We start from the raw sequence: 11,199 nt of genomic DNA on the forward strand, positions 1-11,199 counted from the left end.
TTATCTAAAAATTTGGAATGTCTAGGTTAAGATAAGGGGTTGTGGAAACAAAGTTTTTATCATGCAGATGAAGCCTCCAGATAGCAGGCTTCAGGTAGAATCAATTGTAAATGTTTCTTATCAATCTTAAAGAGTCTGTTCTATCAGACTTAACATCTCTGTGTTGATGTGAATGCTGATCAGCTGTGCCTGAATTCCAGGAAGGAAGAGAGTACAATGAGGCATGTTTAGCCACCCATCCCTATTATGGCCTGAACTAATTTTTCAGGTTAACTTTGAAATGCCCTTGGCCAAGGGAAGGGTCCATCAGTCAGTTGCAGGGCTTAGAATTTTATTTTCGGTTTATATGTTTCTCATAGTTTCATTTATGGCTTCCATTTCTTTGTAGTTTTGCCCTGTATTGGGGTTACATGTTCTTCTATTTTGCACAAAGCACTTCCTGGCACGTAGTAGGCGCTCCATAATTAGTTATTGAATGAACACCTTCTCTCTTCTAGGTGTTAATGAGTTTAGCTTAAACCTTTCTCCTTACATATTTTAAATTCAGCCTAAAAGTTTCTCTGTACATAGTGAACTGTAACCTAACTGGACATGTAAACAGACTGTCACCTACTCTCATAGCAAGTAACCAAGTCTCAGCCAATCACAGCAGCCAGACTTCAGCCACTCACAGTGGCCAGCTGTTCAAACTGGGCTCAAGTAAGGCAAATGCTGAGCCATCACCAATCTGGCTCTTTCTGTACCTCATTTCCATTTTCTGTACATCACGTTCCTTTTTCTGCCCATAAATCCTGTCCAACTACAAGGCAGCATCAAAGTCACTCTGAGCTGAATAAAATACCTAGGAATCCAACTTACAAGGTATGTGAAGGACCTCTTCAAGGAGAACTACCAACCACTGCTCAGTGAAATAAAAGAGGACAAAAACAAATGGAAGAACGTTCAATGCTCATGGATAGGAAGAATCAATATCATGAAAATGGCCATACTGCTCAAGGTAATTTATAGATTCAATGCCTTCCCCAAGGTAATTTATAGATTCAATGACTTTCTTCACAGAACTGGAAAAAACTACTTTAAAGTTCATATGGAACCAAAAAAGAGCCCACATTGCCAAGTCAATCCTAAGCCAAAAGAACAAAGCTGGAGGCATCACGCTACCTGACTTCAAACTATACTACAAGGCTACAGTAACCAAAACAGCATGGTACTGGTACCAAAACAGAGATATAGACCAATGGAACAGAACAGAGTCCTCAGAAATAATACCACACATCTACAGCCATCTGATCTTTGACAAACTTGACAAAAACAAGAAATGGGGAAAGGATTCCCTATTTAATAAATGGTCCTGGGAAAACTGGCTAGCCAGATGTAGAATGCTAAAAATGGATCCCTTCCTTACACCTTATACAAAAATTAATTCAAGATGGATCAAAGACTTAAATATTAGATGTAAAACCATAGAAATCCTAGAAGAAAACCTAGGTAATACCATTCAGGACATAGGCATGGGCAAAGACTTCATGTCTAAAACACCAAAAGCAATGGCAACAAAAGCCAAAATTGACAAATGGGATCTAATTAAACTAAAGAGATTCTGCACAGCAAAAGAAACTACCATCAGAGTGAACAGGCAACCTACAGAATGGGAGAAGATTTTTGCAATCTACTCATCTGACAAAGGGCTAATATCCAGAATCTACAAAGAACTCAAACAAATTTACAAGAAAAAAACAAGCAACCCCATCAAAAAGTGGGCAAACGATATGAACAGACACTTCTCAAAAGAAGACATTTATGCAGCCAACAGACACATGAAAAAATGCTCATCATCACTGGCCATCAGAGAAATGCAAATCAAAACCACAATGAGATACCATGTCACACCAGTCAGAATGGCAATCATTAAAAAGTCAGGAAACAACAGGTGCTGGAGAGGATGTGGAGAAATAGGAACACTTTTACACTGTTGGTGGGACTGTAAACTAGTTCAACCATTGTGGAAGACAGCAAGTTTATTAAGAGTGTAAAGCAATAAAGAATGGCTACTCCACAGGCAGAGCAGTAGCGTGGGCTGCTTGACTGAGCATACTTATAGTTACTTCTTGATCATGTGCTAAACAATGGGTGGATTATTCATGAGTTTTCCAGGAAAGGGGTGGGCAATTCCAGGAACTGAGGGTTCCTCCCTTTTTTAGACCATATAGGGTAACTTCCTGACATTGCCATGGCATTTGTAAACTGTCATGGCACTGGTGGGAGTGTCTTTTAGCATGCTAATGCATTATAATTAGCATATAATGAGTAGTGAGGATGACCATAGGTCACTTTCATCACCATCTTAGTTTCATTGGGTTTTGGCCAGCTTCTTTATCACAACCTGTTTTATCAGCGAGGTCTTTGTGCCCTATATCTTGCATCAACGTCCTATCTCATCCTGTGACTTAGAATGCCTAACCTCCTGAGAATGTTGCCCAGTAGGTCTCAGCCTTATTTTACCCAGCCCCTACTCAAGATGGATTTGCTGTGGTTCAAACACCTCTGACATTTTCACAGCTTAAGTTTAGTCAATAAGTAAACAAAAAGAAAAGCAAAATAAACATTTTTGAAAACGCAAATGCCCAATGCCACAGGATAAGTTTCAAGGATGCCAGGATCTGAGCATGTTTATTGGATGCAGTGCATGGTTTGTCTTTGGGGAAGCTGTTTTGATTGTAATAATCTCTAAACCTGCTATTAGCCAGCAGGTGAGAGAGGGAAGCCTTTTAGCTGTCTGTGTCTTGGTCCCTCTCACAGGCCACCTGCTGCCTTGTCGTCCTATTGTGAAGGCATAAGAACTGTCCCATTTCCCCAAATGCCACATGCAGGACATGCACACAGTCCAGGACACACACTGACCAAGCTGGCAGAATGGTGGATGTCCAGGTTGGGCATGGCTGGGCAGCCTTAACACCTTCTACCTCCAGTGACTGGCAAGGCAGGCTTCTGCTGTTCAATGTCACCTCTAGTAAGTGAGGTCTCCCTAGACTACCTTCAGAACTTTTTATGCAGTGGTGTGCACCTGTACCACTGTAAGCTCAGTCTCAGGGTTCCCACTCTGATGCTCAGGGCACAGCAAAGTTGGTGCCACTGGACTTTGGAAGCGGTCCCAGAAGCTTACTGGACACAGGGTCAGCCTGTGATGTGTTGACTTTAATTGTGGGTACATCAATCTCCCTGTGTAACACCGTCTGACAGTGTGGGCAGCCCTCAGCTGAAGGGGCAGACCAAAGGCCGGCATTTAACCCAATTTCTTCTCCTTTCTCATGCTCAGATGGATGGAGTGGAGCCCTGGCTTTCCCTTGAGCATCGATGCCAAATGCCACAAGGATTTACCCCGTGATATCCAGTTTGATAGTGAAAAAGGAGTGGACTTTGTTCTGAATTACTCCAAAGCGTAAGTTTACGAGAACTGAGGGACTCTGGGCAGCCCCTCCAGTGGCTGGTGCTGGGGGTGGGACCCTCACTCCTTTCCTGATGGGGCCCTTGGGTTGGGGGAACAGCCTAGCTGAGCCAAATGCTTTGATGATATGTTGGCCATAGAGTGGATTCTCAATGCACAATTGCAGGACAACCAGTATCTAAAAAAGTCACAACCTAGAGGACTCCAGACACCAGACATACATGTGTTTTTGGCCCAAAGCCGGGGTCTTTAGTTGGAATGCCTCTTCCCCGTCCACATCTCATCCCCTCTATGGCCACTTCAAAGATGTGAAGGCTTTGTGTCCAGGCTGTCACCAAGATGGCAGGTGCTATGGTGAGAATGGCCAAAATGCCAGTGCTGATCCCATGACATATGTCCCCTGTTCCACCATCACAGCCCCACGAGGGAGTCACAGTCATTGTCTCCATTTTACAGTTGAGGAACTGAGGAATACGGAGGTCAAGTACCTTCCTTGCCCAAGGCCCCCAGCTAATAAGTGGCAGAAATATGGGTTCTGTGCACCTTTGTTTCATCTGAATGGCTGCAGGGCTTTTTAAAGCTTGCCCAGGCTATCAGGAGACTCCAGGCTGCTTATTAAACATATGGATCCCCTGACCCTACCCCAGGGGTAGTGGAGGGGGTCTTTAAATCTGCACATTGACCCTGTAGGGAATTGTAAAAATCATGTCAGTTTGGCAAACCCTAAATCCATGGTTCTGAAACTGGACTAACCCTTATGTAATCCAAAAAGTATGTGAGACAGGTTTCAATCAATTTAGAGGTTTATTTTGCTAAGGTTAAAGACATACATGGAAAAAAGGAACACAAATCCACAGGAACAATTGGTGGTCTGTGCGTTTTTCCAAAGATGCCTTTAAGGGCATCAATATTTAAAGGAGAAAAGCAGGCTGGAGGGAAGAAAGGGAGGGCATAGTCACATTACTGAATCCACATGTTGCAAAGGAAAAGGAGCAGGTAGGGGAATAGTGAGTTATGTATTCCTCTTGCACTCAGTACATCAGCACTTGATAAGGTGGACACTGAGAGCTACCTGTGGGGGTTTTTACCTTTTATCTGTAGCTATCTTAGTTCCTTGCATGACTCAGCTTTCAGCTTAATTTTTCCCTTTTGGCAGAGTGAATTGGGGTCCAAAGATTTTCATTTCCTCTTATACCTAGAATCCTCTGAGGAGCATTAGCACCTCCCAGTGCCAGGCCAACCCCACACCTACAGATGACAGTCTACGAGGGTGGGACCCTGGCCTTGGGTCTGCACACCCAGCAGGTAGACGGGGCTGAGAACTCAGCCAGTCTTCAAAGCTTAAAATAATATTATTTATTCTAAACACTTTGTAGGTGTTTTGGGGAGTACGGTCATCTATTTTAAGCTTCATGGCCATCCTGGGAGGTAAATAATATTATTGACCATTTCTAGGTGAGGAAACTGAGTCTTCAAGGGTCAAGGTCAAGGAGTTTGCCTAAAGTCATTTAGGCAGAAATTGGCAAAACCAGGTTTTGAATCTAGGTCTGTTTGTGTCCAAAGCTGGAGCATTTTTCTCCTACCACAATCAGGGTCTCCTAGAGAGAAAAAGTAAAACCAAGCATCTGGATTGGTAATGCAGCAGTACCCAACATCTCCCTGGAAACATCATGGAAGTTAAGGGCTCACTTCCCTTCCCCTACTCTGGGATTGGGATTGCTGATCAAAGCCATGTAGCTTTAGTGGGGTAGGTCCCAGACCAGGATGGGACAAGCAGGACAGAAGGCCCCTATGAAAGAGACAGTTTGGAGAGGATGATAAGGATGGTGAGGTAGTAAGGTGGAGAGTAGTGCCACCTGGGCTTAGTAATGGTGGAGGAGGGAATGGAAGAATACAGGATGGATGGACAATCAAACAGATGGACAAGCAGATGGATGGATTGAGAGATGGATGATGAATGGATGGATGAAGGTAAGGAGGAAGGAGGGAAGAAGAGGTAGATGGTGGATGGATGGAGGGATAGATGAGAAATTGATATATGGATGGATGGATTCATGGATGGTGGGTGGATGGATAGATGGATGGATGGATGGATGGATACTGAGATGAATGGATGGACAGATGCATGGATGGATGGATTGATGGATTGATGGCGAATGGATGGTGGGTGGATGGAAGTGTAGACAGAGAGATAGATGGATGGATGGATGGATGGATGGATGGATGGGTTGATGGATGAATGAATGGTGGAGTGAAAGTGAAGGCCAGACTGCCTTTCTTATGTCTGCTCAGTGTTTCTGAAGGTCATTGTCATCTCTGTGTCTCAGGAGCCTCTGTATCTTAGCGGCTGTCACAGAATAGGTGCTCATTAAATCCTATTAAAATGAAAGTGTGACCCAGCTGGCCCCTGAGTGCCAACTGGGTCACGCTCCATTTTAACAGCATTTAATGAGTGCCTATCCTATGGTATAGAAGGTATCTGTGCACCTCCTTTTCATGTATCCCCATCACGGCTAACAACAGCCTAGATATATGGTTCTCAATCCTGTGTGTTTAGTGTTACAGACTCCATACTGCCCACTCTGCACAAACCGTGGAAGGAGGGGCAGTCCAGCACAGTTATATTTTAGGGCTACTGGGGGATTCCAGTATATAGCCAGGATTAAGACCACTGGCCTGTATGCCTCCCTGGGCCTCCCCACCCCCCACATAAGGTTGCATCTATTTGCTGAGTCAAGTCCATCTGCTGGGTCCCAGGGAGTGCTTCCTCCTCTCCCAGCTCCACCATCTCTCCTGAGTGAGGGCAGGAACATCTTTCCAGCTGCCTCCCTGGACTCCATTCTCTCAAGACACGGGGAGGGCTCATTCTCAAGTGCATGTATAATTTGTTGGAGGCTCGCTCTAAAAAGTAAATATAATTTCTTGGTTGGCTCAGCTGCAGGTGAGAGCCCAGATGTCTCTGCCCAGAAATGGAGACACATCAGTAGGGACGTGCCCGCCCCTGCAGTCTCTCGGGTCCTACATGCATAGGATGCCCCACCGTGGGGATCCAGCAGGGCTTTGCAGAGCACCTCTAGTCTCTGACCTGGCTGTTTCCTGTGCCACACCCGCCTGCCCCACTTCTTGGCTAAGACATGGGTGAGGAGCCCCTTCTTGCAGAAGCTTCTAGAAGCCCCTGGCCTCAGTGAGGTCCCCTCCTCTGTGCTCCCCAGTGCCGCCCACCCTGCCCTCGGCCCCAGAAGTGCTGCAGCCCACTTTTCTCCACATCGTCCTGTCACTTAGCCCCTTGAGTGATGGCCTATTGACAGGAGAAGAGCAAAGGAATCCTGAAAGGGGCCCTTCTGCCCCTCTTGGCACAGCAGGCTGTACAGTAAGCTTAGCCCCGCCTCTGAGCACCGCATCTGTGCCGGCGCAGTGGATGGAGACCCTTAAGGTCTGCTGGGGAGAGAAGAGGTGTCCCTGCATTTGAGGAGCTGAGCCAAGGGGGCTGCGCCACAAGGAAGCAGCTTAGAGGAGCCATTGTGGGGATGAGGGGTGCCTGGGAGAGGGCTCTGGGCCGGTGAGGGTGGGGGAGACCCTAGGGAAGTCATCTAAGTTCCCTGAGCATCAGTGTCCTCAAATGAACAATGAGACTCTGCCCCAGCTCCTCCTCAGGGTTGTTGTGAGATTAAAATGGGACCGCATACATCAGACCCTCAGAGAAGTTTCTCCCTAAAGACAGCCTTAGTCTTCTCCATTCTTGGTTCAGGCCCTCTGGGACCCCATCTCCACCATCACACACCGGCCTAGGGCTGCACTCTTGGAAGGGCCCCTGCGCTTGCGGGGTGGGCAGGGGACCCTCGCTCCACCTGGGCGTTCTCTCTGATGGGGCCCAGGAAGGCTTTGCAGCCGTGGGCCATCTGTCCAGGCCTTACTGGGCCCAGGCAGAGGTACGTGGGACCTGGAGAATGGCACAGGGGATTGCAGCGGAGAGAGACTGTGGGCACAGGTGTGGCGAGGCCAGGCCGCCGAGAGCCAAGTGGTTTGCGAAATTTCCTGGTGGTGTGGAGTGAAGAGCAGTTGATGTGTTCACCACCCCACAGCCTGTTTGCAGCCTGGAAGACGATTGCAGGGGGTGGCAGGGCTGAAAAGACAATGTCCCCGTTAAAGGAAATTGAGAAAGAGAGTTTCCTTCCTAGTGGGGCGGGACAGTGCAGATAGGCGGCCGGTCCTGGAAGAGGTGGGGGCCAGGGGTGGGGGGCTCACACGCCCTGCTATTTCCCTCTATGAGAATGGGCGGGAGCAGCTCCGGAAAGGGTCGCGGATGGAGCCGCCCTCACCCCAGGACCCCGCCCTCACCCAGGACGCCAGGGGTGTCTTCCGGTGAAGGCGGCGGCATAGGAAGCGCCAGTCTGTGCCGCAGTGTAAGTAGAGGCGCTATGAGCCCGAGTTTCCCACGTCCAGGGATAAATAGGGAGCTGTGACAGTCAAGCCGCGCGGAGGTTGTCCTGGCGGCCTTTGTGGTCAGGTGAAGGCACAGACGCAGGGAGGTCGGGCGTGCGCCGGCAGGCGGAGAGCAGGCCACTGGGGAGAGGCCGAGAGAGAACGCGGGGCACCCGGCCCGGGGGGTCATTTACAAGGGACGCTGGGCACGAAGGAGGCTGGGGCGAAGTTGAGTCCAGGGGTTGGGTTGAGGGAGCTGTGCAGCGGGGCTGAGCGGAGAAGGTGACAAGGGACTCCTGGTAAAGGACGGGGGAGAGGGGACCTGGGGGCAGGCAGAGGCCTAGGGGGTGCGCTCTGAGGGCAGCCCCTCCCACCGGCCCTGTCCCAGCCCCACAGGCCGGCCACATGCCCTGTGCTCCAGACGACCCAGCTACATGGATGGCAGCGTCCTGAAGGGGGATAAGGGGTAGGGAGTGGGTGCGGAGGCTCACGCCTGTAATCCCAGTGTTCGAGAAGGCCCGAGCGGGATGAGCGTTTGAGCCGGGGGGGTGGAAGCTGCAGTGATCTGCACCACTGAACTCCCGCCTGGACAACAGAGTGAGACCCTGTCTCAAAAGACAAAAAACAAAAGGCACCAGGGGTGCAGGGAAGGAGCGATAGTCCCCCAGGCAAGGAAGGCTGCAGAGGGGCCAGGCCAGGAGATAAGAGCCCTGAGCTCAGTGGAAGGGCAGAGTGCGTGTGGAGGAAGGGAGGGACTCACGAGCACCAGGAAGAATGAGGGGCCAGGCTGGGTGTCGGGAGAAGTGATGGCGAAGGAAAGAGAGGCGGGAAGAGGAGGGAGCCTGCTGGCCTGGCATTGGAAAGCAAAGCGTGCGTTTGTATATGGGAAGAAGACCCCATCCCCTCTTATCGTCATCCCAGCTCAGAAACCATTTGGCCCCGTCACCAAAGCACTCATAGGAACCGCTTTTCCTGTGACACAAGTAGAATTCTCCCACTTAACTTCCCAAATGCTACCCTAAAACCTCTGAAATCCTTGGAAATTTTCAAAATAATCCCCTCCTATTAACTGATGCCAATAAAACGTACTGACTTTCATTAAATTTTGTTGTGAGATCAGAGATGTGTCCCATTGTAAAATAAACTTGTTTGGAAAATGTAGGGGGGAAATCCATCTAAAATTTAGACAAGGCTAGAAAATTTCAATGTTATTTGCTAAGGTAGCATCATATTGTTGTTAAAAAGGCGTCATAAAATAAGACGAAGAGTTAATACAAAACATGAAGTCATGTTTCCCTCAACAAAAACGATCTGTTCTGTAGTCAAATTAATTTGGAAAACATTGCAACCTCTTCAGCAGTGGTTATCAAAGTATAGCTTGCGTCAGAATCCCCTGGGGCCCTTGTTAAAATCTGGATGGCTACACTCACCCCCTAGTGTGGGTTAAACTCAGTGCCCAGTGGCAGGAAACTGAAACTCGTGGCTGAAATCACCGAGGAGGCCTTCCCTGTTAAACCTCTGGCTGGGGACAGCTTGGTTTCCTCGCGGCTTCTGAGTAACTCTGGCACGCAGTTCCTCCTAGCCACCTGCTGTGCCTGGAAGGGGGCCAGCCCTCCTCAGCAGGCTTTGCCCCCGCCCTGCACAGCACAACTGTGGCATGAAAAATGGAAAAGCTGTTAGCAGAAGGAAAGAGCAGAGAGACAGAGGTCAGGTGAACCTCCATGGCCTCGTTAAAGGAAATTGAGAGAGTTTCCTTCGAGTGAGGCGGAACAGTAGAGAAATAAGGCCGGTCCTGGGAGAAGTAGGGGTGAGGGGTGGGGCTCACCTGGCACACGGCCAACAGCTGGTGCCCAGTTTGGGCCACAGTTTGGCACAGGAGAAAGCTGAAGGTGCAGGAGAAAGCTTGGTCACCACCCCGAGACCAGGTGATCAAGGTGGCTGTTACCTGCCTGTGTGACCTTACCTGGTGCCCTCTCTGGCCTGCAGGTTCCTTCTTTTTACAAAAGCGGATCTTTGAAGCCCTGAATATTCCAGTTATCTATAAGGATATAGAAATATTTTGCCTCTAGATGACACGCAAATATGTTCCTCCTAACTCCACTTCTTCCTGGATCTGTGGCTTCCTCTGAAAACTGCCACGTCCACCCTGTTTTCAGAGCAAACCTCCTGTTTTGAGGTCAAACAGACCCAGCTGGGGAGATGGTGACTCACTCCTGGTTCCTCCAAAGAACAGGGGTGAGCAACCACCCGGGACCTCAGGCGCCCCAGCACAGGGCCTCTTTCTGGAGCACCATCTGGTGCTGGGCCATCTTCAGGCCCTACAGGGCTCTCGGGGCTTGGGAAGGACTCTCATCTCCCAGAAATAAGTTCTTTTCCCCACCCAGACTGACACCAGATGCTACAGTGAGGCTTACTCCTCTAGTTTGACAAGCGTTCCTAGCCCAGGACACTCAGCTGACAAGAGGTGCTGGGGGAGGAAGGAGGCAGCAAGGCTGAAAGAAGCTTCTCTGGGTATTCCGGTGCCTGGCTGCTGGTCGTAGCCTTGGTGAGGCCACAGCAGCCTCCCTGGAAGGCTGCAGCAAGAATCTGGGTAAAAGCCCCTCCTTCCCCACGAGGGGCTGGATCCAAGTGAAGAAGGTACCAGAAGGACTGGAAGATGATGCTGGCATTATTCGACAGCTCCAGGTTGCTGTAGCACTGAGCACCTACTGTATGCAGCCCATCACAAAGCCGGCCACACCGCCCAGACTGTGCCATGGCAACTTCCAGCAGTACACCCTCTTGGCCACCTGCAGGCTGCTTTTTTGTCCTGACACATGAGGAGAAAAAGACAGTACTCACAAAGGCTTCCAGCCTTGTGGTCCCAGTACCCTCTCCTGAGCATCATGGCCTCCTCGGAGACCCAGGATAGCCAGGACAAAGGAGAGAAGCATTTGCTAAGCTAAGGAAGGATGGAAGGGGATTGCTGTTCTGCCCGGATGCGCCCCTAGGCCTGGCAGGGCAAGCAGGACAGACCCCCAGTGTCTCCTGCTTATCCTAAGAGTTCCCCTGTGTGGTTGCTCCAGTTTGCTGCCTTCATGCATGGTCACAGGGTAATTCCTCTGCTACGACAGAGCTGGGATGTCACCAAGCCCTGTGTCCCATCAGCCAGGCTCTCCCCAGCCTCCATTCTCTGATTCTGCTGGATCAGGAGGATGTGGGGAGGTCCCTGACTCCCCAGATTTCCCCATGACAAGGTGTGTGTGTCTACAGCTCAGACCCAGCCACACTCCACCTGAGAAGTGGGGGATCCTGGCCACGTAGGGCTGCCTCCTCGGGGGTGGGCAGGAAGA

At 49.7% G+C, this 11,199-nt stretch overlaps 1 protein-coding gene across 1 annotated transcript in view; it reads left to right on the top strand.

The window, feature by feature from the left end:
• The window catches only part of ALOX5 (arachidonate 5-lipoxygenase), a 60,695-nt gene that overhangs the window by 25,678 nt on the left and 23,818 nt on the right, over window positions 1-11,199 (top strand). The window contains exon 4 of the mRNA XM_001102354.5: window positions 3,317-3,439. Within this exon, the coding sequence (XP_001102354.2) occupies window positions 3,317-3,439 (123 nt within the window). The remainder of the gene's footprint in view (window positions 1-3,316; window positions 3,440-11,199) is intronic.

The sequence above is a fragment of the Macaca mulatta genome, chromosome 9 (assembly GCF_049350105.2).
Source record: "Macaca mulatta isolate MMU2019108-1 chromosome 9, T2T-MMU8v2.0, whole genome shotgun sequence".
NCBI classification, from domain to species: domain Eukaryota; kingdom Metazoa; phylum Chordata; class Mammalia; order Primates; family Cercopithecidae; genus Macaca; species Macaca mulatta.